The sequence below is a fragment of the Zosterops lateralis genome, assembly GCF_965231275.1.
Source record: "Zosterops lateralis genome assembly, chromosome: 2".
In the NCBI taxonomy this organism is placed as follows: Eukaryota; Metazoa; Chordata; class Aves; order Passeriformes; family Zosteropidae; genus Zosterops; species Zosterops lateralis.
Window position 1 is genome coordinate 91,588,977 of NC_139763.1, and position 27,244 is coordinate 91,616,220.

The following is a 27,244-nucleotide window of genomic DNA, read 5'->3' on the forward strand; positions in this document are numbered from 1 at the left end:
TCTGTGGTAGCATCTCTACCCTCCTCCTCCTCCCTGGGTCCCAGGAATTGTTCTTGGAATCTCTGCATGCACTATCTGTGGTGCATGGGCACTTAGATACCTGCAGAGATCCCAAGCATCCCTGGCAATTGTTGCCTGTAGCATGGCATTTTTAATTGCAGGCTTAGAGGCAATTACAAATAATTTGAAACATAGCCCTGGTTTATTGGAGAAAGTTTACAGTGTGGGGAAAATGCTGTCTTTTGTCTCTCAGCTGCCCATTGAGGTAACAGCATGGCAAATAATGGATATCAGCTCCAAAACAGTAGGGGATTTAGATCTGGAGGTGGCTGTTCCCCCTCTGAAACAAAACTAGAGCTGCCTCATGTTGTTCTGTTTGTTCCCAGACTATTGTAACCATGAGTAAATCAATTCTACTTTGTCTCCATCCCTAATCTTGCATGTCACATCTTATACAGAGGATTCTTCTTCCCAGGAAGGAACAGGAATTCGATGATCATGGCTTACTGTCCTTATTAGAACCTTGGCTAAACTTGCACTTAATGAAAATACTAAATTTAGTTTTGTAACCTTTCTTTGCCCTCTTCTGGCCATAAAAAGGTGCTAATCTGCGTATTTTCACCTCTCATTTGGCCTGTCCCTCAGATTTCAATGCAATAGAAGATTTTTGGGTCTCATGCTTCTTTAAAAGTGTTGTTGATAACAATCAAAACAGAGATTACTTTTATAAAAGAGCATTATTTATTAAGTCAGACATCTGTTTTTGCTTTCTCTTTTCCTCCCTTATGCTGAGCAAGACAAGGGAATGAAATGCCAGGGAGGGAAATATGTTGTTTGAGTTAAAGTATAGAAGTCATATGCTTGGAGTAGCTAAAGCATAGAATTTATTCCTATGCCAGTGTGAATAAATATGTATGAATCAGCCATGAATACAGTCAGCCTTGACATTAGGGGAAGGCTTATAACTGTAAGACAGTTTTGGGACCAGGCTTTCTGTGGGTGTGAGACAGCCAAAAATAACAGCCTTTAATCAGTATCATGTAAGTGGAGTTGCACAAAGAGGGAGCACTGGTAACATGGAGATGGATTTGGTGACTCACAAGGAGTGTATTTCCCAGCTGTGTGATCCCATTGAAGGCAAGAGTTGATGATAGGGACTAATGCTGGAGGGCAGGAGGACCAGTGTGATGGGAAAGTCATCTGGAGAGGCAGGGAGTGGGGAGCTGAAGTTCATCTTACTCCAAAGCATCAGAAAGATATCAAAGATTGTGACTGCCCAAACACCTTGAGGGAATGAAGTTGCCACAAGGACAAAGTTACAGGAGTAAAAATCAATCATGAGAAGGGATGACACAGGACAGGAAGCAGTGTAGTTTGACAACAGAGAGCAATGAGAGCTGCTGCCAACTGGAGAAAGTTCAGTGCTAATGAACAGAAGGTCTGGCACTCGAGAGAGAAATTAAACAGCCTGTGGACAGCAGAAAGGGTTGTGTAGCAGAGAGACACTCCAGGTGATTGAGTTTATTACTGGGAGCATCCTTGCTGAAAACCCCATGGTGCAGTGGTGGTGTGAAGAAAACAACACATTTCTCCTCTGGAATGGTACTTTTGCTGTTCCTGCCTGGGGTTCCCTTGTCCAGGGCAAGGCTGAGGGTAGAAAGGACAGTGCCAGGGGGCCAGAGGTTCAGCAGCACTGGGATGCAGGGGCAGAGCTGTGCCAGCCACAGCTCCTACAGCAGCCATGGGTTGTTTTACTGATCAGTTGGGTGGCACAAAGCCACTTTTTCTTGCCTTGTGATTTCAGTAAGGTGGTGTGGGAATGGGGCCATTTGTCTGTCTGTGTGGTATAAAAAATAATTGTCTTGGGGAAGTATTAGGAGAAAGGACCTGTGTAAAGAGGACACACAAAAAAAGCCACTTCTTTACTCTGACTATCATCTCTCTTGTCTGCCTATGGCAATGGTGCAGTTTATACACTCACAGAAAAAGCACATGCAATTAATTCAGCCCACCTCTGAGACATGACAGGGAGGGAAATAGGGGAGCACTTGCCTCAAACTATATGAAAAACTATATGATATACAGCAGCTGCAAGGGTATTGCTTTTCAGAGCATTCACAACAGGACAGGCCAACCCCTGTGACAGGGACTCCCTTGCACAAAGGAATGTGCTGAGTGGCCACCTAAGGGACTACAATGGTTTTCTAAGAGGTCTCTGCCCCATGTCTGTTGGAGTGCCTCTGAGGGTTTGCATGCACAAAGCATGAGGGCATCAAGATCTCCCCAAGGCATTGGATCCAGCTGGTTTAGTGGTTACTCTTCCACAGATTCTGATGGGTTTGTGTTAGTTTTGGGGGTTTTTTTTGACAGGGTTGTGTTTATAATTCCCTATCTTTGTTATGTGTGAGAGAGAGAGGGCTGCAGCTTCCACCCAGGCTCTGAGCTTATCTCTGCCAGCAGCTGGTGCCACAGCCTGGTGTGAGCCTTGAGAGCACCCTCCCGATTTCCTGAGCTGTGGTGCCTTCATCCTGTCAGAGTGAAGGGCTGGATTTGGAGGGGTACAGAGGAGGGCCATCATTCAGTGAAACACCTTTTCTTGCTGGTTGTGGAGGGTCAAGGCTGAGCTCCTGCACCAATGCTGAATTTAAGTGGGAACCACTGTGGGGACAGTATATTGGGCTGAAATCCTGCCAGGCTGCTGGCAGTCTCCCTGTAACATTGTGATGGGGCTGAGCTGCATGCTGAGACTATGAAAAATCTTCCCTTCAGTGTTTGGGGTTGGGAATTTGGTTTGGCTAGTGCTAGAGCTGGGCAGGGGAGATGGATGCATGCAGATGTCTGTATTGCAGCCACCCAAGTGCCTGTGCTACTGACTGCTTTGGTGTTGCACAAATCCTGAATTTTCTGCCCAAGACCTCAAGTGCTCTTTGAGTTCCCTCCCTATAGCACACGTTTCCCAGCTCTGGGCAGTGGTGCTTCACGTGCTTGATCTGTGACGAGCTCTGGGAGCCATGAGGACAAAACAGATGAGAAACACATGTTTTTATTGAGCAAGTTTCCATGCTGATAGCATCATGGCCTCTACATTTTCCACCATGCCTCCTTAGGGCAGTTGTAATTCTTAGGGAAAGCAAGAGAGCTGCCTTGGTTTCTGCTGGGCTAGTTGGGGGCCTGAGGGGGTCACACCTGGTTCCAAAGCCGGAGGGGTTTGTGCTGAGAACTTGCAGCATACCTGGCAAGCTGGGGTTTGCAGCCCTCTCTCTGGGCTGGGAGGCAGCTGCTCCTCCCTGGCAGTGCAGCTGCAGCTGCTTCGAGGAAAGCTTTGGAGCCAGGAATGCGTAAGGATGCCGGCATCTGCCTGCGCTCACAGCCTTTCATCTCTGAAATGCGGCCCAGCCAGGCCACAGGGCAGAAAGCAAAACGTCCTGGGAAGGGCTCAGGAAGTATTAGAGAATAGTTCATGCTGCTGGAGGTGATTCAAGCAGTGATCCCTCTTCTAGGAACGCAGGCTGCAGCAGGCGTGGAGAGCCTCAGGGTCACTAGCAGGGCTGGGAGCCCTCTCCTTCTAGCCCAGGGCATTACTGAAGCTCATAACAAGTCCTTGATGCCTCATCACTGTCTCAGAGCGGGGAGAAAAGTGAGATGGGCAAGCACTCAGACTGTCTCATCCCATGTGGCTGGCACTGGTTGTTTGCCCTTACTGGTTTGGGGCCAGATAGGCTAGTGGAGTTCCAAAGCCCTGTGTTTAAGTGACTGCAGTGATGTACTCAGGTCCTTTATATCTCTGCAAGTTGAGCCACCTCTGGGTGCATGGAGAGTGTGTGACGGCAGTGTCTCTTGAAATTACCCATCAGGGGGGGAGAGCTGGGAAGACCCAGGCACCTGCTCTCCAGCTGGAGGCAGTGCCGTGTTGTCCCTGCATGAGTCCTGGGTGAGCTCTGCTTCTCCAGGCAAGCCTGCATATCTCTGTAGTGCACATATCAGCCTCCCATTTAAGTTTCTGCATGCAAACCTCTCAATGCCCATTAGCCTGCCCAGCTGGGTTTGGGTGGTGCCAGCAGGACTTTGATCTCCTCCTCTGCTGGTGGCTGCAGCACTCATTGTGTGTCTCAGGAGGCAGGCACGAGGGTCTGAAGGATGGGAAGCAGTGGAACAGGACTGAGTGTTTGAAAGGGACCAGAGCAGAGCAGGAACTGTGTTTTCAGTCCTGGTACAGTTCAGAGGGAGCTGCCTCATTAAATCACTGCTTTGCTGGAGTGACTCAGAGGAAAGGATGCCTTCCCTGCAGCAGCATCTCTCTTGGTTCTCATAACCACCAAATGGAGATGTGGCTTGATTTTTCTGTTTGTTTGTTTTTGAAAGTCAAGCCATGGGAGTCAGTATCCAAAGCCTTCCCAGCTAGACAAGAAAAAATTCCATGGTTGCGGAGAGAGGGGGAGAGAGATGTCTGTAACAGTTCTTTATTTCCAGACATAGTCACAAAGAGCCAGATGGAAGAAGATGAAAGAATTAGAAGAATAGGTTGCTTTAGACACCAAATAACAATGTCATAGGAATAAAGCCATTGGAATAACTTAATGGTTTTGTTTTTTTTTAATTTCCTAGCTGAACCAGAGAGTCAGCCCAAAAACTGCATTTTAGGTCAGTTGAGTTTCATGTTTTATTTCCAACAGAAAGAAAAAACTGGGCAAACAAAGTTGCTAAGCTTACCAAAACATGTTTTTATTTTGCTTTCTTTGACCTTTAAGCTTACATACATAACCTCATGAAATATATTTAAAAATAAGAAAGGGAAAACAGTTCACTTCATCTTAGAAATCATTTTGGAATCAAAGCTGTTCCCTGAACTAGGCACAAATTTCCAAATAGTTTTGGTCTACCTCAAATTGCATTTTCTAGTGAATTAGGTCTCTGTCTGAAAAATGCTACCCAGCCTTATTTAGGAGTTATAGGAAATCAATGGTCACTTCTCTTGTTTCTTAATCACAGTATTGCCTTTGGGCTGCAAAAGCTGGCAAGTCTGTGCTGTCAGCCATGGTGACATAAGGGAAGTTCTGCTCTGGCAGAAGTGGTGATGACTGAGGCTACATGTGTGGGTACAGGGTGTGCCATTTCTAATGAGCACAGCAGAGGTTATTTGCTTCATTTCTCCCTTAGTTTTATATACTGCTCCACTGCTGGGAGGGGCATTGTGGTTGTGACAGGTATATCTTCCAACCAACACATCATAAACTAAGGTTGGGGGCATGCTGGGGGAAATACCATCCAACTTCCTAACTGATAGTGCACACAACATAGTTATCTCTTGTTCCCCTGCTGTTTAGGCTGTGTTAAGTCAGAAAAGAGGCAGGGGATCCACGAGGACACACCAGGCTAAGCACAAGCAGCTTGTCTAAGAAAAAGCCTCAGTGTCTGACCAATCTTCTCATGTGACATTGGGTCCAGCAGAAGCTGCAGAGGCAAAGGGGTCACTGTTGACTGTGGTGCTGATAGCCTGGAGAGACACCCATCCTTAGGGCATCCATGAGAAGGCTGGAAACTTTAGAAGTTTTTTTTCTGTCCTTCCAACTGTGACAGTTTCCATAGTGACTATATTTTATAGTCTATTTCACTGTGATGCTGACAGTTTTCTCATGGCCTTCTTGCCTTATCAGAGCTTCCTCTTGACTCTCTCAGTGAAGAGGTCAGTCATGAAGTGCAAGTCAGAGAGACTTACAGAGCTTTCCCTGCCACAGAGGGAAGTCTCTTGAGGATAGACATCAAATGCCTCCCACTGCACGGGGATGGTTTCCAGTGCTGGTGACTTGACTGGAGACTTTCTGAGATATAATAGGGACAGCAAGAGTTGAAAAGAACGTGCTGATCATAGCTTGGGTCACAGTTCCCTTTGTGCTGGGTCCCGCATGGCCCAACATTGCTACTCTCTGATCTCAGTGTGGGGCTGTGGAGTACCTGCCCTCACAGTTTAGTAGGATTTGCTTGTTGCTGGTGTGATGTTTCTGAGAGCAGTAAACACTTCCACATCTCCCCCTGTGTGTCCCTGCAGCCTTCCCAATATCCCAGCTGCAGCAAGGATTTTTCACTTAGGTTTTACAGCAGAGTTTTTTCTCTCCTCTTTCCAATAGTGATCAGTAGGTGCACACACCTGTCAGTTGTCAGGTCATCTCCTGAAATCCTAGTCTGCATTTTGCCATATGACAGAGCTTTGGCAGACTTGCCTTCAGCTCCCTCTGGCTACAGGGACACAGTTTAACCTTGGATGGAGCCGTGCCTTTTTGGCAGAGGTACCACTGATGAGCAGACTCCAGGTTACTTCTGCAGCCTACTCAAACCTTTCCTCTCTTGCAGGTTTGCCTTACTTCACTTCTATTTTCAGGTGTTTTGTTAGTCTGATAACCATTCCCAGCTATATGATTTCAGGAAGGGGATGGATGCTCCCTCAATACCACAGACCAAGAAAAGTTGTCTACACAAAATAATGTTTAATAATGAGGGGGTTTCTGAACCTTCCTCACTGTTCTCATTGTATAAAGGGGATTTCACAACTGCATGAAGTAGAGAAACTTCAAAGGAGAGAAATGTCTGTGACAGAGCACTGTCCCCTGGGGATTCACTCTTCCAGAGCCGCCTCCAGCAGAGCCTTTGGGTGGAGCAGACCCAAAGCTGCTCTGCATTAACAAGGAGCTGAGCAAATCCTTCAGCAAGGCTAGAAAATGGGAAGTGCAGAACTGGCTTATGTCCAGCTCTGTTCTCACTCTCCCACACTGAGGCTGACTCAGTGTTTCCCCCCAATCACATAGTGATTTCTATTGCTTTTTTTTTGCAATGTGCTGTGGTAGAAGGTGAGTAAAGAAGGACTAAGGGACAGAACTGGGAAGAGGGATCATAAAATCCATTGAAGTTGAATTCCCATCGCAGTGAGGGGGACAAAACCACTGAGGACTCTTGCACAAGAAGCTGGAGGCTGCTGGTAAACCTCAGCATTTCCTGCAATCTACATTCCTCCTGTGTATCCAGTTACTGGAAGGGGTGTGGATATGCCATAGGGTTGTAAATCCTAACTTGCCTCCCACTGCTTAGCTCACTCTTTCCTTCTCTGTTGGAGCCAGGTGATGGCAGAGAAATGTGCCAGATTTGGATTCCATTCAGAAATAAATCATCCCTGGTCAGAAAAAGGAGGCAACAAAACTTACTGGCAGGACCAATAAAATCTGCAGGACTTCAGAGTGTGGGAAATTAGGGGAATGAAGGATGAAAAAAGAGGGACTGCTGTGAGACAGAAAGAGCTGTGGGTCAGCACAGATGACTGTGGGCTGGAAGGGGAACATTTGAGGTTGTATATGGCACAAACTGCCTCAGATTGGGTAATGGGTGTGGGGGCAGGCAGCTGTGTGAGTGCACCTCAGAATGGGGCAGATGAAGGAAGGAGCATACCCCTTTGGTGAAATGCCATCTGACAGAGAAACCTCTCCTTTACAGCTGAGCCTGGGTGTGCTTAGAGAGAGAGAGGTGATGGCACCTATGTTTAGTTGCTAGCAATAGTTTGTGGTGCACAGCTCTTCTCTGTTGTGGAGGCCCTGAGGGTGAACTCATCTTCCTCCTTTGTCCTCCTGTTGTCAAGGGCTTCCTCTGACCACTCTTAAGTGCTGTGGCTTATCTCATGTGCTACCCACAGAACATCAGTCTTCTGTTGGAATTCAGGAGTCAATGCTGGTCTTGTTCTTATTTTTGTTTTAAACAAAATAGGATGGAGAATTGTGATTCCTAGGAGCTCAGGATCTGGGAAGAAGAATGATGCCCCAGTGAGGAGTATGACTTGTGTATCACGTAGTGAAGTGGTCCTGGCTCCAGACTAGAGAGCAGAGGGACCTGAGGTGCTGTCTCCTGGTCATTCTTGAGCAAGTCTTGTCCTTGGGCCTTTCTTTTCCAGTCTTGTCACATGGGAGGATGATACCAATCTCATCCATAAGGCCCTTTGGGACTAACTTTAGTTAGGACCTTTCATGTGCACCAAGATGCTTTCCTGTGTGTGAGGGTTATTCTTCTATCCAAATGCAAAGTGATTAACTTGATTCCTCCCTCTAAGAACCATGGTGCAGCAGAGCATCATGTCCTCTTCTCCTGTGTGACTGATTCTGCCCTCCTTACAGCTGAAGCCTCTCCAGCTGGTTTGGTATGCACAAATCAGGCAGTCTCTGAACTCCTGCCTCCATGCCTTGCTGGGAGCCAGCACTAGCAAGAAGGATCCCAGTGGTTGCAGAAAAGCTGGCAATTTCACCACACGATGCAGCAGAAGGGAATCAAGCTCCTTCTTTCAGAGGTGCTGTAGGGATAGGTGGAGGGAGTAGTGCTGAGAGACAGTGCAGCTTTGGGCCATGACGCTTTGGGAGCTGTGAGTATAAGGAGTGTTTTTGCCTCAGCAGCAGAGTGAGGCTGCAGGAGTGAGAGTGCTGCCAGATGCAAGCTCCCTTCCTTCTAGCAGCCATTTTCCAGACTTGTTTGCAGGAGAGATTTCCTCTTCCCCAGACTCTCATGTCATTGTTCCCCTAATGGGGCCTCACCGGTCATTGCCTTGTGGTGGAAAATATGAGGTTGTGGGGGCCAGAGCACAGACATTCCTTCCAGCTTAAAAGGGAAAACAGAATCCTTGCACAGTGGAGTCCCCAAGAGGTGTGCCTGGCTCCATAACTGTTTTAGCAGCATCATGCTGTAAGAGACATCAGCTGTTTGGCAGATGCCCTTTCTACTCTTGATTAGGTTGTGGGGAGAAAACCCTTCTTCCCAATTCTTGCTTCCCTTTCTGTGCAGGCACCAACTTCTTCCTGCTCAATGTGGGACAGGAGAAAGCCATGGCTGGTGTATGAGGGCTGCTGTCCCTGCCAGCAGTCCAGGCCATGTTTCCACAGGGGTCAGTGGGGAGGTAGAGCTCTGTATCCATCCTGCCAATGTCTGCAAGGCAATGCTGCCCAGGCAGTCTTTTTTAGTAGCAGTACAAGCATCAAACATCTTAATTTCCTTGACAGAGTCATGGACGAATTCCTACAAGCAGGTTTTCACAAGCCATGTTTTTTTCCATGGCCTCACGTAGAGGTCACTGACCTGATGGGCCCCCTTTATCACAGAGGTCAGTCAGAGCCTCAGCCACTCTTCTGCTCAATGCTCATGGAAACATCTGATCCATGGATTGTGGACTGAGCAGCCAGCAAGTCAGGGAGGGACTCACACAAATGGGTGAGGTATGGGTTTGCAGAGAGAGAACCTCCTCTGAGCTCTGGGAGTTGCAGTTCCTTTCTTCTCTTGCCTTCTTTTCTCTGAGTCCAGATTTTCTGGGAACACGCCCTGATTCCCAGCATGTGCAGAGATGTATGTTCTGGCTTGTTTCCCATTAGCGAAAGTCAGCTGCCATTAAATATTCATCTCACAAGCATTCAAAAGCCTCTAAGAGGTTGCACTTGGTGTGATGTTTTAAGAGAGCCAGTTCTAAATGTCAGTTGAGAATAGAAAGAGATACGGGCAAAGTATTGGAAAGAGGGGTTGGCTGATGTCTAGGTGTGTGGATTGGTGAACTGGGGCATGTGCTCCTCCATGGCAGGCATCCCACAGGGAGTGCAGTAGCTCCTGACACTGTGTCCAGATGGCTGTTCATAGCCCTTGATTGAAGCTGGCTGAAATGCCCTAGTGATGGGAGCTGTGAGGGGGCAGAAGTGAGATGGGGTGTGTCCTCCAACACAAAGAAAATGCTGTAGGGGAAGCACAAGGGTCAGTGGCAGGGAGACAGCAGGGAGCTGGATTCATGGCAGAGGGCCGGAGTGAGGATCTGTCCTCAGGACTGCAAGCAACAGTGACGTTGAGTCTGTCAAGAGGAGAGGCTGAGCCAGAGAAGTGTTTTGTGGGGCTCTGCAAAGGAATTACTGCCTGGCTCCCTAAGGAAGCAGAGCTATGTCAGCAGGCTGTCTGTGTCTGCCTGCCTGTCTCTGGCCTCCAGTGAGTCTTGAATCTATCGGCCTGTTTCCGGCACAGCTGATAAAGCGGTGGAGGCCTCCAAGATAATGGGATCCAGCTGGTTCTGTGACTCTAGGTGACTGCCTTAATGAGAGGGGCCTGTGAAGACCTCCCCTGAGGAGGGAGTCCATGAGCTGCCCTGTAACGAGCTGACAGACAGGCCGTGCAGAGAGAGCTGTTGGAGACTGGCCTTCATTAGTTCTGCCGCTTGCAGGATGACTTTAGGATTTTGGAGGGGAGGAATCCTACAGTTTAAATGGCACTAGACCCCTCTGTATCCAGCACAGACCCCATACCGACATCCTTCAAATAGGATATTGTTAGCATCGGAAACATTGTCAAATGCAGCTGGTCACAGTTGCTTGGGGAATCCAGCCCTGGTCCAGATTTTGCCTGACAAACATCTCTTCTTTTTTAACTAATTAGCTTGGGGATAGCCTTTCCTGCTGCCCACCAACACCTTTGCTGGTGTGAGCAGCAGGACATGTACCATGTGTCCCCCAGAGATGGGTGGGGAACTCCTGCAGCAGGGGAGGGAGGAGCTCCAGAGGGTGCCCACTTTGAGTCCAGATAACACCAGGCCAGGAGTGTGCAAGAGATGACCCTGCACACCAATGTGTACAGCAACCTCTGGCAGCAGGTTTCCTTCCAGAGTAGAGTATGAATTATTCCACAGCCTACTCTACCATCCCGATAGTAATGATGTCCTGGGATTGTCCTGATGATGTCTGGTTTTATTGGAGAGCTGAACTGGGAATGGCATGATACAATCCCCACTTGCTGGGCTTATCTCCATCTTATTTTTGCTAAATAAAACTCAGGGCTTCCTTACTTCCTAAAGTAAGAATTTAAGATAATTTGTGTGAATTTTCTTCCAACCTGAGGCAGTAGCCCAAAGGAAGGAAAACTGTAATGGTCACCTTACCTATTTATGGCAAACCCAGGGTCAGGGGTGCCTGCTTGTTTCACACTAATCTGCTCAGTTTGTGCTGCTGCCAGATTTCCGCACCATCACACCAGAGTGTTAGTGGATCCAGGGAGCTGCCACAGGAATTGGGTCAGGTTTGCAGGGAGGAATGAGTGCTTTGCTTGTTAGTTGCAAACCAGAACAACAGGACAAGTGTGCTGCCAGAGCCAGCTGCACAAATGACCAGAGGTGACAAGCTGGCTGTCCCTTTGTGCCCTCCAGTGATCTGCTACACATGGGATCTGCTCTCCCTGGAGCTCTGCAGGAGGACACTGCTGCTGAAAGAGCTGTTCTGCCTAGAGAAACACTTGGGTAATGGGATGATACACACAAGCCAAATGCTTTCTCAGTGCCATCACTGTACAGGAGTTGCTAAATTTTCCTGATTCCCCCCTGAGCTGCTCTGCTGCCCAGCCCTCTCTTTTTGAATGTTGCAGCACAATGTAGTGCTTCGCCCTCCCTGTTCCTGGAGAGGAGAGAGGTTTGGGAGTTAGGAGACATAGCTTATGTCAGCTTTCTGCATTGTTGACCTACTGCCTTGTGTTTCCAAATCTTTCTGCATTCAGAAGCAAATATTGCCAAGACAACAGCTAGACAAGGGACTAGATTTCATGGCTGCATGTTGAGTTGGTTTAGAAATTGTGCAGGCTATGCAGTTTATAGGTGGCACCTTGGCACGTTCAGAGATCCCTTATATCCCTACTCTCATGTTAGCTGTGGCAGGGAACAGGCAAAGGGATGTGGATGGGAAGATGTAGGGAGGACTGGAAGAAATATGTAGCTGCACAGTTTATTTCTGTCTGACTGCATGGAGGGGAGTCTATTGCAAATTGCACTGATTGTATCTAAAAACTTGTACAGAGCTTTTGCTGCTCCCTTCCCTGAGGCATGAGAATCTGTGCATGTCTTGCAACCCCAAACATCATTTTGGTGCCCTTTAGTTTTGCCTTATCTGTGTAATTCTCAAGTTTGTATAATACATGGGATTGCCTCCCATAGGAGCTTTCAGTGCTCCAACTTTAGAGCACTTTGATTTCCTTGCACATCACACAAGGCAAAACCACAAAGCCTTGCTTTTACAGCAAACAGCACAGAGCATTATGTGAGGGTCAAGTAATTTTGTGGATTTCCAGAAAGCGATGCCAAATGAAGAAAAGACCTGCCCTCACTGCTGATGGCAGAAACGGTTGTTACTTGTATCAATAGGAGGAGGACAGTGGGTAGTATTTCTCCAATGCAGTGTGGGCTGCTGAGAAAAAGACTTTTGAGGCCTCAAAGATGAGATTTTGTATGGAAAGATATGCAGAAAACGAGGCAGTATGAGGGGTTCTTGTGAAGCACATTAGCTCCCGACGTAGTAGCAGGACAATCTTTCTGCTTGTTTCCCAGAATATGTGTAATGGCAGTAATCCCTGCTGCTCTCTTCAGGCAGTGGGGCACTGTGGATGTGGAGCTGCATGCACAGCTCTTCTCTGCAGGTGGAAGCTTGTTCTTCCTTACAGAGGTGTTTTGTCACTTGGTTCTTTGTTTCAGCTTTCACAGACTGGTTGGGAAAGTCCCGATTCCCACCAAGGGACCCTAGACAGTCATGGCTTAACAGGGGCCAGGAGAGGAGGCAGCCAAGGGAGACCTGCAGTGGGTAGTTCCCTTGCAAAGGCAAGGAGCCTCTTTTTTGTCATGTGTGCAATTGCTCATATCTCACTGCAGACACTGCATTGTGTCCATGCAGTCCCACCAGTGCAGAGCAGGCAGAACCCTGGGATCCTGTGCAGACCTGCACATGGCACTGCATTGGTGTGTGGAGTCACAGTTGGTTCTGCACATCCAGGCGCAGACAGGGGCTCGGAAATGCTCCGGACATCTGTGCTTACTCTGGGTTGGGGGTCCAACTCCTCAGCACCAGATGCTGCCAGAGATGAGAAACAGTCCTTTCCGCTGCCTAATTTCCTAATTTTAGCTCTCCACCTTGAGGCCCTGCATTGCTGGTTGCCATGGTGATCCTTCACCACTGGCATTGCCTCTGGCTTTCTTGCCTGCGGGTCCCTTGGAAATGTCTTTTTCCTCCTTCCTCCTCAGGAGGCAACAGCTGAGGCAGAGGCATTGCATGTGACTCTGCACTGTCAGCTCAGGTCTTCCGTTTAGTGTTTGCCTGTTACAAGGACCTTCATCCAAGGTTCCCAGCCCTCCAAAAGCATTGTGCATTCCCATCCCCATTCCGTAGACAAGCTGGGCTATGCATACATGATGCTGCCCAGCTGCCCTGAACTTCTGGCCCTTGAGTTGCTGGGAACAGCTTTCTCCATGGTCCTTGCCAGAGAAGATGTCTGGGAAGGTCATACCCCTGCAGGGTGAAGAGTCAGAGTGCCCCTGTGCTGTGGCAGACATTCCAAAAGCAGAGGTGCTCCTGCCCTGGCTTCATCCTCGCTGCTTTTACACCTTCCCACTTGCTCTGTGGGCAGCAGAGGGGTACATAAAAGCATTGCCCAGAGAGAGAGCTTGGGCACCTCACTCGGGGCAGAAGAGAGGAACTGTCTTGCCAAGGCTTGCAGTGGAAATGCCACCGTGCAGCAATTAATAACGACTCTCTGCCCTTTCCCTTCCGCCTGCCTGAGCGCGCTGTGGACTGGAACGGGAACACTTCCCAAGCACAGGATGACAGAAAAGGCACTGGCAGCTCTCAGGGACAAAGCAGTGTAAGAGCTGTGATTCCAGACAGCAAAGCCTGATATTAATTAATTTAAGGGCAATGATGTTGAAACACTGTGGAGTCTTTTTTTTTAAATATAAAATTCTAAAATTTTAAAATTTGCAGTTCATATTTTTAAGCTTTTACAAGGCAGGTGCAAGGATTAACTATTTAATATTAAAATGGCAGCTGCCATCCTCACTCACAAAACTTCAGTAGGTGAAGCTTTATAAAAAGCAAAACATGACAAGGTCCAAGGTAAGATCAGAGTATCTGTCACAAGAAACCAGTTTGGCTGGTAGCTTCTGGGAGATCACCAGAGAATGGGGAGATTATAAAGCCTCATTTGCAGACCCCCACTGTACTCATCCAGTCATCCACCTCTGGCCCTGTTACACTCTCAGTTGTGCACAGGAGACTCCCACGTTTGCTGGGAAAGCAGCCAAGAGCTGCTAGAAGGAGCTCCCACCCTGTGATATGCCACAGCTGAGTTTGAGAAACCCTGTGCAAGAGTGAGAGGACAGGCAGGCAGAGCAGCCTGCTTCCTTTCTTCCTCTGGCTGAATCCTGAGGTGAAGAAAGCCATGCTAGAATGTGGAAATCAGCTCCAACCCCCTGCCAGCCTACGGCAACTTCAGGCAACAAGAAGAAGCAACCAGAAAATTGTATTGCTTTGATTAATAAGAAAGATCAGAGTAATGTGGCCTTCTAGCCTGGCAGGTGGCCAGGTGTCTTCAGAAGCTGTTCTGGTGGTGTCACCCTGCCAGCATCCCCAGCTCAGATTCCAGTGGAAGAGCTGTGGGATGGTTCCTGGGCTTTAACACTACCAGGGAGGGAGCTGTGGAGGGCCACATTGGAGACCAGGTTTCCAAGTGAGCTCCCATGGGGAGGGGAGTCCTGCAACCTGAGCTTGGGCAGTGTGGATGCTTGTTGAGGACAGCTGCATTGTAGCAGTGACTTAAGTTCCAGCCAGGAATGAAAAGCCAGGTTTGGATTGCTGGGCATGGATGGGAAGTGGCTGCTGGCAGTCCTGCCTGTCCATGGGAGAGGCAGAGTACTGCCATCTATTGCCAAACACCTGGATTACAGACCTTGCTGGCTGGCCATTCAAAGCTGTGACCAGCTGTTTTTTTCTGTCTTTGCTTGAAGGAATTGACAAGTTGTTCAAAAGCCCTTAAATGGATCATCACTTTGGGTAGCTATAGTGCATTTTAGGTGTATGAGTGCCCAAAGTCAGACTGCAGCCTTGGACAATTTGGGTTTTTCTTTGTGCATTTTGCAAAATGAGCAATTTTGCAAATGCCCTAAGTTGAAGGAGGTTGCTTTGTGCAGTGAAATACTCCCATTGTTCCATCCCACCCCAAAAGCATCCAGTTCATTTACCCCAGCCCTCCACTGGAAGGTGACTAGAGAGAGGTGGATGTAGCTCAGAAATAGTATGTGAAAGGAGATGAAAAGGCAGAGGAAGAATGCTCTCTTCATGGGGAGAACAGGCCTGGGACATGGGATGCATTTCTCAGCTAAGACTGGCATGTCCAAACACTGTATTTGACAGAATAAGCAGCAAAATAGGAACACCTGCAGAGAGAACGAAAGATGTTTGTCACTATGTGAACCTGGAGGGATTCCTGCAGTACTTTGAAAAGACCTTCTCAGGTTTGATGAATTGTGCAGTAGGCCAGCAAACAAACTATTCTGAAGAGCAGGGCAAGGTTATTCAGAAAATGATCTGGCTGTTCAGTAAAGACAGCAACTCTCTTTGAAATTGTGGTTTAAAGGCAAAACAAACAAAAGATTAGGATAAAGAAGAGACAGGAGGAAAAAATGTGTTCAGCATTTGTCAATAATGCTTGCTCTTCTGACAAATTCTGTTCCCTTTTCATCACCTATTTTCAAAAATATGTGATGGGAAGTACAAAGATGCCACAAATCAGCAGAGTATAAGAATAATACTTAAATGAGAAGGTGAAAAAACATTTTTGTATTAGACAGAAGAAACACAGCAGATGTGATTGGCTTGTCCCACTGATTATTTTTCATTCCTCAATCTTCTTTCTGATCCAAAACTGTTGCAGAAGCCAGTTGGCTGGCATAAACCAGATAGCCAACATACAGGTGGGAAATGTTAGATGAACTGAGTCACAAAGCAGGGAATTAAGCCAGGTTCTTCAAAGTCTGAACCCCTGGAACTACCTTCTCTTTTAAAAGTCTATCTAAAAAGGCATTAAATGGATAAAAATAAGTGGTAGTTGTATCAAAAGCATGATTAAACTAGGGAAATATTCCATGCTAGATGTCACCACTTTAGGAATGCTGTGGGACTCCAAGAAAAAAAAAAAAAAAGAAAATATTTGACAGTTATTTGAACAACAATACTTGTGATGACTTTGGCTAAGAGAAAACTGTAAAGCATATAAATTGTGCTGCAGGGCATAAGTCAACTGCAGGCTGTCAGGAACCAGGAAGGAATTTTCATTATGGGAGGATTACTGGATAATTATCTCATCCATGACAGTGTTCTTCCTTTAAAGTGTTTAATCCTGACTAGTGAAAGCAAGGTAATGGGTCATGTAGTTTTGTGACTTCTTTGTGACATTATCTGGTGCCTGATGGCGATTTCTTCTGCCTGTTTGTATTGTACCTTTCTCTAGGGATATGTTCACCTTCTTCCTAAGTGTCTCAAACAAAGACATTTCTGCTCCCTAGCCTCCATAAAAAGAAATTTTAAAGACAGCAGTCCTTGACATGAGCAAATTATTCTTGCCATTCTTGCTAGACTCCCTTTTGCTCATGTTTGCTCCAATTCTCCCAGGTGATTTTCCAGGAATGACCTGAAGGAAACCCTGTATTTTTGAGACTGTAGCCCTTGTTCTTGTGTCTGCTCCATCTTATTGTCTGAGCTGTCCATCTATTGAAGTCATGTCTCTCTTGTTCTGTCATCTCCACCTTAACACTGTGGTACCTTTTGGTCCTAATACCAGTTAAATGTGGTTTGGTTTTTGTTTAACTGTTATTCTTCTGGGTAATGATGTATTTTGTGTCTCTGACTTCGTATCTTGCAGGAAGAGCCAAGGAGCAAATCCAAGATCTGTGCCAATGTTTTCTGTGGAGCTGGACGTGAGTGTGCAGTGACAGAGAAGGGAGAGCCAACCTGCCTGTGCATTGAGGTATGGGAGCAGCACAGGTTCTGTGTCTGGAACAGGTGTCACCACCATAACCCCCCTTCAAATGGGTTTCTGTCACTGGAAGGATCCTGTGATGGAATAAGGCTATGGCTGTTTTGAAGCAGCTGCAAATTCACAGTGGCTCTTCAAACCGCAGGATTGTTTCCAGTGTTGTGTGGGGAAAGAGCCCTGTAGGGTAGATATAGTCTGGGACTCGCAGCTGTGCTGCTTGCAGGACTGCCTAGGGTTTTTACATGCACAGGAGACTGGAGGTTTTTTGTTGGGAAAGCCCGGGGGGTATGGATATTCAGCTGGCTTTGAAGGGCACTCTAGGGAGTGGTCTGTGAGCTCCAAGAGAGTCTGCCCTCACTGGTGTCTTGTTTGAGGAGGTTACAAGCACCCTATTAAAAATCAGCTTTTGTAAGATGGAAATAATTGTGGTAGAGTGCTGTAAAGACGAATAGCTTTATCCAGCAGGGAGTCAGAGATGATTAGAAGAGTCCTTCCCAGCTGTAGAGACACAGTGTCTCCCTACTCTGCTCTGCCCCATGCCTTCATAACATTTCTGCCTGGCTCCTGGGAATGGCCATGTGGCTATTTGTTCCTCCTTCTCTCTGAGCTTGCAGCTCTGGCATGACCACCCTGGGCACTGGAGAGTGAAATGCCCCATTATTAGAAAGAGAGTTTGTCACTCTGGGTAGACCAAAAGGGACAGAAGAAAGAAGCTCATAGCCTGAACAGTGGCACTGGTGAACTCTCTCTTTGCTGCAGGCTGTGCTGTTTGTTCATGGCTGATGGCTTATTCTGCCATTTGGTTGCAGAAGGATGGAGCAGAATCTACACAGAGATGCAATAGAGCCAAGCAAGTGCAGGTGCATAGACCAGAGGCACAGAAGCACCTCTGGGCAGGCATGGCCATGGCTCATGGAGCAGCAGTTGCAGAATTATGCTCTATATTTATGCTGAGCACTGATTCCTCTGCAGGGGTCTGCTTTCAGAAAGACTCCTGACATGATGGTGGTGATGGAAACTGGGATGAAGTGAGGCCTTTGAACTCACACCCACAGACTTCCCTGTGTGGGTTTTTCTGGGATAACAATGTGTGAATTTGCCTGTTCCAAATACAGGGCTGAGGGGACTGTGCCAAGGACTTCTTTTGAGCTGGGCTGATGGTTGGAACTTACCTGCCTCCCTCTGGCTGTCCCAAGGAGGCAGGTGAAATACTGTGTTCTCTGTCTCTCCCCCAGAAATGCAAACCTCACAAGAGGCCCGTGTGCGGGAGCAATGGCAAGACATACCTGAACCACTGTGAGCTGCACCGTGACGCCTGCCTCACCGGCTCCAAGATCCAGGTGGACTACGATGGCTATTGCAAAGGTAGCCCTGGCAAGGAGGGCTGGCTACACTCTCAGGGACAAAGAGTTCAAGGGAAGCATGATAAAAAGTCAAGGCAGAGGCCTCATCAGCCAAGACCTTGTCCCACAGTTGCTGAGTGGGGTAAACAAAGCAAGCCCCTGAACAGTTGCCAGATTCAAGCAAGAGTCCAGATGACCAGGCAAGCTGGCACTGACGAAGCAGGCCTGAAATCAAGTTGTGAAGTGAAGGCTGGTGATTCTGATAACCAGAATCAGACAACAGCCAGATGAGCTCATAGTGATGCAATCTGTAGCAGGGCTGATATTAAGGTGGGAACACAGTCACCAGGTCAGGGCCTGGATCAACAGTCTGTGGAAGGGAACGGTTGCAACAGAGCAGTAGACAGGCATGGCTACAACATAATATTCGCAGGCAAGGATTAGGAGTTGAGGCATGAGATATGAAATGGAGCCTCATGGCTCATGGTTAGAGTGTGGATGGAGGCTCACAGTGAGGCCAGCAGGGTCATTAAGGCCCTCATTAGTGCACTTAAACCCTGACACCTTGACTGTAGGGGGACCTTGGAGCTATTATCTCCCTAAGCTTCTGGGAGTGTGGCATTCAAGAGAACAGGGCAACCTTTTGCTCCTGCTGCCTCACTCTAAGCTTTTGGATTCAGCCAAGTAAGTGTCTCAGTTTAACTGCTGAGGAAAATTCATGCTCTGAGGATAAACTCCTAAAACCAATACTATCATCCATGTTCAAAAGGAAACTCACTAACTTTAGGAGCAAGGATTTTGCCTCATCAGTGAGGCTGTTTAACTCCCACACACACACACCAGCTGCATGGTTTTCTTGTGTTCAGACAGAGTTTCATGTGTTTAAGTGTGTGCCCACTGTCTCTTGCCCTGTCACTGGATACCGTGGATATAACTCTGGTGCAGTCTTCCTCATTTCTTTCCATTAGATTTATAAACATTGATAAGATTCTTCAGTCTAAATTGTCCTCAGTATCTCCTCAGGGTCCAGGGGATTCCAGCCCCTCAATCATGTATGTGACCTTCATATATCCAAAGACTCCCTAGGTTCCTCTGCTTTTATCTGGAGTGGGAAGAGATTTGTATTGCTTCACTCTGCATCAAAAATGTCTTCTTCTGTCTTTCCATTAACAGAGAAGAAGTCTGAGAATCCAGCTGCAAGTCCAGGTAAGAAGCTGTCTCCTGTTTGGCCGAGGCCTCTCTATGAATTTGTATGCTCTGGGAGATGGGCAGGAGAATGTGCTGGGGGAATGCAGAGCTCTGTGTAAAAGTCATATCCTGCATGGGCTGTAGAAGAGTCTGAGTTGATAAATCAGCTGAAATGTGATGGCCCAGCTCTTCACTCTTGGGTAACCTTTCAGAGCTCATACATCTCCTGGACTTTTCACTGTGCTGGGATGTCTCAGGGACTCAGCATAGACATGGTGCGATGAAACCCAGTTTGTCCCCAGGGACTCAAACTGTGCTCATCACCTGGAGATGGAGCACTCTTTCACCTCCTGCATTGGGGATCTAAGACCATAACTGTGCAGCTGTTGTCCCCAACTCCAAGAGCACTCTTTTAAAAGGAAACTTTGCTTTAGGAGTGATGAACCAATGAGTGCAGAAGCAGAGTCATTAGGTACAGCTGAACTGCCTCTACCATCAGCCAACATGATGATCTTAAGAGTCTCTTCTAACCTAAACAATTCTGTGTTCACCGAAATCATAAGTCTCTTCTATTCCCTGTGCTTGATTTCTCTCCTTGTATATTACCATGTGTACTTAACACTGGATTTTAGGGCCATGGCTTGTCATCAGGAAGAGCCTTTTCCCATTCATGATCTCTAAGTACTGGAGCTGTATCAACTTTAACTTCCTAGGACAGATGGACAAAGGAGATAGATGAGAGCAAAGCCTCATACAAACTAAAGAGGAAGGACCATGTCAGAGCACAGCCACCACCCTAAAGCAGTTTTAAAGAAGTACAGAATTAAATATGCAGAATCTCTACAGAGCTGGGTTTTTTTCATCTCTCCATCTGGCTGTGATAGTCACTGGATTCAGAAGATCCTTAGTGTGTCTAAGTGACATGAATGCACACTGATTCCCTTTCTGGCTTTGCTGACCACTGGGCAGGTGTGACAATTCACAGCTAGGCATTCAGTTTTGTTTCTAAATGCTTGGTTTGTACTAGCACACAAACTGATAACTGCCCTGGAGAAACCTGTGACACTGGCAAGCACTGTGAGTGAACAGGCCTAACCTGATCACCTATCACGTCCAGTCAGAGTGGACAAATCTGGGCTTTGAAAAAACAATACTTCCTGAGATAGTACGCCCTGAAATTCAAGTATTGGAGACAGAGTATTAGAAAGGCTTGCTCAGTCTAGTCTTCACCCTTGCAGAGGATAGAGGTTTTAGTATTTTAGGATTGATAGCTGAATGACAATTCTACACAGTGTCGGGAAGCCTGGGGACATTGTCAGTTACCTTCCTCCCTCGGTCTGGGACTCTTCACACCAAGATGAGTCAGCTCCGGCTGTTCTTCCCCAAGCTTGAGGAATGGGAAGGAAAAGCTTTGGCAGGAGTGTTGTTTTCTGGCCTTGCCACATGGTGTCACCAACAGCCCATCCACTATTCAGCACATGACACATCTGCTTGGATCTGGCAGTGATGTAACTCCAAGGACCAGACCGAGGGGCTGCGAGCTGCCATCAGGGCAGGCTGGCTGGCTTTTATTGCCAGTCCTCTCTCTGTGATCTCCCTGCCAGCTTGATTTCTCTCACTCTTGTTTCTCCTTCTGCTGCACTGTCTCCCATTACAGTTGTCTGCTACCAGTCGGACAGGGACGAGCTTCGTCGCCGGGTCATCCAGTGGCTGGAAGCTGAGATTATCCCAGATGGGTGGTTCTCCAAGGGCAGTAACTACAGTGAAGTCCTGGACAAATATTTCAAGGCAAGTAGGGCAGCACCTGCCTCACAGCCCAGATGACATTTCTTGCCTGGTCACTGCACAACAGCTGCTGTGCCCCCAGCTGAGAGGCTCCAGTGAGTGATGTGCCTGTGGAACTGGGGACCAGAGGAATCTGATTAAGTCCTACAGCCTGATGTGTTATGGGCAGCCTGCAGCAGCCACTGACACAGCTTGTGACAACCAGATGTGGAGCATCTCTGGCTCCTGGTGTCTGACCTGCCCCGGGGAAAAGGAGGGGGGCAAGCCACATGTAGCAGAGTAGAGAACTAACCTCAGGGGTAAAAAGCCAGAGGAAAAAAAGGTGAAAGTGCTGGAAATGCAGGAAGCTGTCGCAGGAGCTGCTGATCCTTTATTCCAGATAGTGCCAAGGCCATGTTGAGATGGGTAAAGGGGACATTTGGGAGCTTCAAGGAATATATCCCAGTTGTGGTTGAGAGCTGGCAGCTCCCTAGTACTCTGCAGAGTGAAAGGAGCCACTTGAGTCTTGGGTCTTGCAATAATCCTGTTCCTCCCTCCTCCCTGTCAGTCTGTCCCTCTGTGACCAGCAGATCCCAAGCTTCTCCCATGCTCCTGCCACATGCACTGCTGTGTCCCTCCCCCTTGTGCCTGTCTCCTGACAGAGACTTCAAAGCATTCAGGATGGAGCTGGAGGAGCAGGTGGGGAAGAGGGGAGAGTGTTTAAATCATGAGCTGTTGACAGCAAGAGATTAATGGTGCCTGACAGGAGTTAGCACTGCAAGCAAATTTGCCATGGCAATGGCACCCCCTGGTGAGACAGAGGAGCTGGTCCCCTGGCTTCACAGAGCATCCTCACATTTGCAGCCTTTCGTGCTGCTGTCTGTGGAAATCCACTGCCCTGGGCACTCCTGTCAGTGCCTGCCAGCACCCAAAAGCAGCAGTGTCCTGTGTCAGTCCCTCTCCCTGCAAATGTGCTGTTCCCAGTCACTTTTGCAGGGTCTCCCCAGGCCGTGGGCTTTGCTGAAATGCACAAGCCAGCCACAGGCTTGTTCCGCTGTCACCACACAAGCCGTTCACACCCGCTGTCCCCACGCCTGTCAGCGTGCTGGTGATATCCTGAGGCTGCAGCTCAGAGGCAGGCAGCCTCATGTTCTCTTTACTGTTCCACTTTTTCTGATCCCAGCCACTGGGTGAGAGTTCTTATGGCAAAGAAATACCTCTGCTTGTACCAAAGGGAGAATTTCCATGGCCAAGGTCAAACAGTATGAGGTTCAGTAAGGCCAAGTGCCAGGTCCTGCATTTGGGTCACAACAATCCCAGGCAGCACTACACGCTGGGGAAAGAGTGGCTGCCAAGGGAGGTGGGTGGAGTCACCATCCCTGGAAGGATTCAAGAAACAATTGGATGTGGCACTTGGTGCTGTGTTTTAGTTGATAAGGTGGTGTTCAATCAGAGGTTGGACTGGATCATCTTGGAGGTCTTTTCCAGCACTAATGATTCTGTGATTCTCTGTCAGGTGGTAATCCACCTTTTCAACTACCTTGTTCTTAATCTTTGAAACATTTTTAAAGCAGAATTCAGAGTTTGGAACAACTTGGGAAAAATCAAGGCAAAGCAAACTAAATGGCTTCAAACACACAGAAATTTGTGTCAGCAACAAGTGTCAGCTGGAGGAATTCTGTCATGCCAAGCTGTGGGGCTCTTCATGCCCTGCATTTCTGCAAATGGCCTGATTCCTATCCTGCATGTAGGAAACACTGGAGACATAGTTGAAATGAAGCTTTTACCTTTTCTCCTTGATGGGGAGGTTTGTAGATATGGCATTAAGCTATTTCCCTCCTGGCTGGAAGCCTGACTTGTGGGGCTCACTGGGATGTGCTTTGTTTGTCAGGCAGGCAGTGACCTTGAAGGACATTATGTCAAGGGGAGCAAGGCCAGTAGTGGGAAGCTGCTGCTCCATTTTGGAGGATCTCTGTGGGAATGCCTTCATGTAGACCATAGCTTTGAAAGGCAAGAAAACTCACTTAACAGTCTGGGTCATTAAGAGAACTGCAGTCATTTTCACCAAAAAAAAAAAAAAAAGGCAGAACAAGAGACTTCAAAGTCTAGTGGAAGTTGACATGTGGAGCAGTTATGCAGGATAATTTCCCTAGCCCTAGATGTTTCTCCTGAAACACATAGAGGTAACAACAGGCAGTTCCAGCCTTCCTGAGAGCACTACACAAGGAGCCACAGCGACCTGCCCCAATCACACAGCAAAAATTAGGTGGCAGCCGTCTGTGTGCAGGATTAATTTTCCACTCACAGCAATGCAGCTGTCTCTGAGGGGGCACAGCAATCCCTGCTGAGTGCCCAGCACTGCGGTGTCACATCTCCAAGCAGGAAAGCAAAATGCAATTACTTCTTTAGGAGTACAGCCAGGATTTTGGGGCTGAAAACGCTGCTCTTCAGTGCCAGGAGTCTTGTCAGGCCCTTAAGAAGTTGATGGTGAAGTGTTGTGCTATTACATTAAATTTTTTCCCTGGTATCAGCAGAAAATTGCTTCCTGTGATTATTCCCTTTTGTCAATGTCAGAGTCCAGGCACAGCTTTGGATTTAGCCATATTGGAAAGCTGACACCTCCTTGAATGCAGCTGGTCTGCTTTAAGGCAGGAGGTATATAAGAAGGCTAAGAGCTGGCTGAAACAAAGAGAAGAAATAGGGTTAGAGCCATAAATCAAGCAGCAGGAGGTGAATGAGAGGCAGTGTAGCTTATCTGTGAGAACAAGGCTAGGATCATATCTCTCTCATTCTGAGGCTAATGTGGATATGTTGCTGCTTTTCTCTGAGCCTCTTTCTTTGTGAAAAACAGGGATAATGGAATTTGTCTCACTAAAGCTTCAAGTCGCAATGTTCATATGGAAGAGGAAGAAGGAAGGGGTACTTTGATAAATGAGACCCTCTCACATCTTCCCATATTCCCCTACAGAGCTTTGATGATGGTGATTCTCGCTTGGATTCCACTGAATTCTTGAAATTTGTGGAGCAGAATGAAACTGCCATCAACATCACCACCTACATGGACCAGGAGACCAACAAGTTGCTCAGGTGGGCAGTGGACAGGATGCCAGAGGGAGGGCCAGGGGGGCAGATGTGGTAGAATGGAACATAGAAATTCACTCATGGTAAATATCAGTTAGGGTTTGCACTGACAGAGTTAACTGTGTATGAAGTGGCTTCTTACTTAAATAGGTGTGAACACCACAAGAGGAGCAGTGCTATCTCTACCCTTCATGTTAGGCACGTATTCCAACCCTCTTTTGCCTTAAATCTAGCACTTGTGCAGCCAGAAGGGAGTTGGATAACAGAAGATTTGTCATCTTCTTTCTATTTTCTAATAAATTAGCTTTCTTGGGGACTCTCCTCACCTTTTGCCTAATAGCTAGATCCAGTGCAAGGAAGATGGTGGGAAAACACCATTCATACACAGCCTATAGTTTGAGAGGTTTCCCTCTTTCTTTGTCTGCCACTGTGAGCAAAAAGAGTGCTTGTGGTTATGCTGTGCTTACATCTCTACCTGTGTGACAGCATGCAGATGTCAACAAATGTGGATGTCCCATTCCTGCTGTTCTGAATATCCCACCACTGCCCAGGCTGGTGGCAGACAGAGAGTATTTTGTGACTGTTTTTATTTTCTCTGTATCCCATGAGGTTTCCTTAGAGAAACCACTTCTGCCAGACATCTTGGGGTCTTCTTAGTCAATACTGTTTTTATTCACCTGCATTCTGAAGACAGTAGAGCAAGGACCAGCCTAGCACAGCCCTGTGCAGAACAAGCCTCTGTGTTTCCTTTCAGGGGACTCTGCGTAGATGCCCTCATCGAGCTCTCAGATGAAAATGCTGACTGGAAGCTCAGCTTCAATGAATTTCTCAAGTGCCTCAGCCCATCCTTCAACCCACCAGAGAAAAGTAGGAACTTTTCACTTCTCTTGGGGAACAAGAGGGGTCCTGGGAAGGGAGAAAAGAAAAGAGATCAGCTTCAGGCCAGACATTGGGTGCTGTAACTCCACTGCCAGAGATAATTTTAATATATGCCTCCCTCTCATCCAACAGCACCCTTTGTCCCTGCATTGTTGACAGTACTGCTTTTAGTGTCCCAGAGCTCCTGCAGCTCTTGTGATGAGAAAGGTTTGGATTTTAGAAGCAATGACGTAGGTTGAACGGGTATAGTACGCCTGTAAGGTCAAGGCATGTATTTAACAGTGCAGAGGTCAATCATGTGAGGAGTTCATGGCCGAATAGTTATGTCAGTAACAGGCAAGTCAGACCAGACCAAAGTCCTGCTATGCTCTGCTTTTCACACAGAGAGCCTTCCTAATGACCATCTCAAAGTTCACTATCCTTCCAAATAATTTATAATTTCCCTAACTTATCCCCACCTGGATCAGAGTAATCCAAGCTTTCATTTCAGGGGTTCTTTTCTTTGTATAACAGATAAAGAAATTCAAACAAATCCAACATTTAGATTTCATTTGGAATTCAGAAATTGAAAGGTGTTCTTCTGAGGAAGACAAACAAAGGGTTTGACTTTCCTAAATTATATTTTGGCTGATTTCATTCACCAAATTCAGCATGAATATTTTAGTCATGAGGAAACTTCTAGTGGTTGGGGGAAGGAAGGTTTCCCCTTAAACTTCATCTTCTCTCTCAACATATCTCCAAAGTATGTTGTCTTTAGCCTGCTTGCTCTCTCACAAGCACTGCCCTTGTTTTGTGCCTCTTCAGAGTGTGCCCTGGAAGATGAGACCTATGAGGACGGAGCAGAGACCGAGGTGGAGTGCAACCGCTGCGTCTGTGCCTGTGGGAACTGGGTGTGCACCGCAATGACGTGCGAGGGTCCGTATGCTCTCCAGAAAATCACCGTGTTTGGGTTTGGACACAAGGAATCCTTCTCACACTCTGTCTTTCCAAAGGCACCAGCTATCCAGGGTTCTTCTCTCTCCAGGTTTTCCTCAGCTTCTCCATGGGTGGTTTCTGCATAACCCTCACATGTTCCATGTTAGTCAAACCCAAGCTGATACTGCTCCAGAGGTCAGAAAGCATGTAACCAGGCTTGGGGCAATGCTGCTGGGGTTTGTAGTTTGGGTTTGGTGTCATGAAAATTTAGCACTAAATTTTCCAGACCAGATCTACTCTGCATCCAGGTGGTACAGACCAAACAGGTCACTGGCTGCTACTGTACACGTAGGTGTGAGCAAGTCAGCTTTCCTGTGTATATGTCCATATCCTCACTGTATTTGTGCTTATGGAATTTGTAAAATGGGATCTAGGATCCTGTCTTGATCAAGAGGGGATATAGGAACCCTTATCCAATGCCAAAAAAGCACTTTAGTTTCTTGCCACAAAAACTGTAGAATAATGGTGATGAAGGGAGGTGGTGTTCATAGTAAGGCAGGGTTGTTTGTTCCTCCTTTGGAAGGCTCTGAAACTTGCAGTCATGGTAGAACTGTGAGAGGTCATGGTGCAGTTGTGAACAACAGCTCTCTGTTTTGCCTTCTCACACATAGTCCAGGGCCAGCGGAATGCCACCTTTTCCTTCTGTTGGCAAATGTATGGTCCTTTCCAAGGAGCCACATCCATCCTCCCAGCATGGTGCTGTATTTTTATGGCCTTCTTTTGTAGAAACCAGGCCCTTGCAGGAGCTTTGTTTCAGGGTTGTGTGGGACCTGCCAGGAGTCCACTGGTTCAGATCTATAGTCAGTATCTAGGAGCAAGGGAAACAGCAGCAGTGTGTACAGAATATCTCATGTTTATCTGATCTTCTGCAGCAGAGGCTTCAGGATCACCTCAGCTCAGACTTAGCTGTAGCAGCAGGAACTCACCTGAGAAAAAACAACTGTAGTATTAATAGAGCTGCCAGAGGAGCTGTGTGTAGGTGTCAGAGATTAAACAACAGAATGAGAGACTTTTTGTTGCCTCCCCAGAAACAACCTTTAAAGTTGCTATGCAACACCTGTTCTTGCTGCCTGCTTTGTTCCCTGCATCCATGACAGAAGCATGCAATGGGATAACAATTCATTGACTTTCTGCCCATGTCAGAGCAGCAGAGGGGTTAGAGGCTATTGTTAGAGGAATAATGA

The 27,244-nt window shown here is 47.4% G+C and overlaps 1 protein-coding gene across 1 annotated transcript in view; it reads left to right on the forward strand.

Moving 5' to 3' along the window:
- FSTL1 (follistatin like 1) overlaps window positions 1-27,244 on the forward strand; it is a 52,184-nt gene that overhangs the window by 20,928 nt on the left and 4,012 nt on the right. The window contains exons 3-9 of the mRNA XM_083884697.1: window positions 16,717-16,821; window positions 18,066-18,195; window positions 19,347-19,379; window positions 21,019-21,149; window positions 24,094-24,212; window positions 24,961-25,073; window positions 25,890-26,000. Coding sequence (XP_083740823.1) covers window positions 16,717-16,821; window positions 18,066-18,195; window positions 19,347-19,379; window positions 21,019-21,149; window positions 24,094-24,212; window positions 24,961-25,073; window positions 25,890-26,000 — 742 coding nt within the window. The remainder of the gene's footprint in view (window positions 1-16,716; window positions 16,822-18,065; window positions 18,196-19,346; window positions 19,380-21,018; window positions 21,150-24,093; window positions 24,213-24,960; window positions 25,074-25,889; window positions 26,001-27,244) is intronic.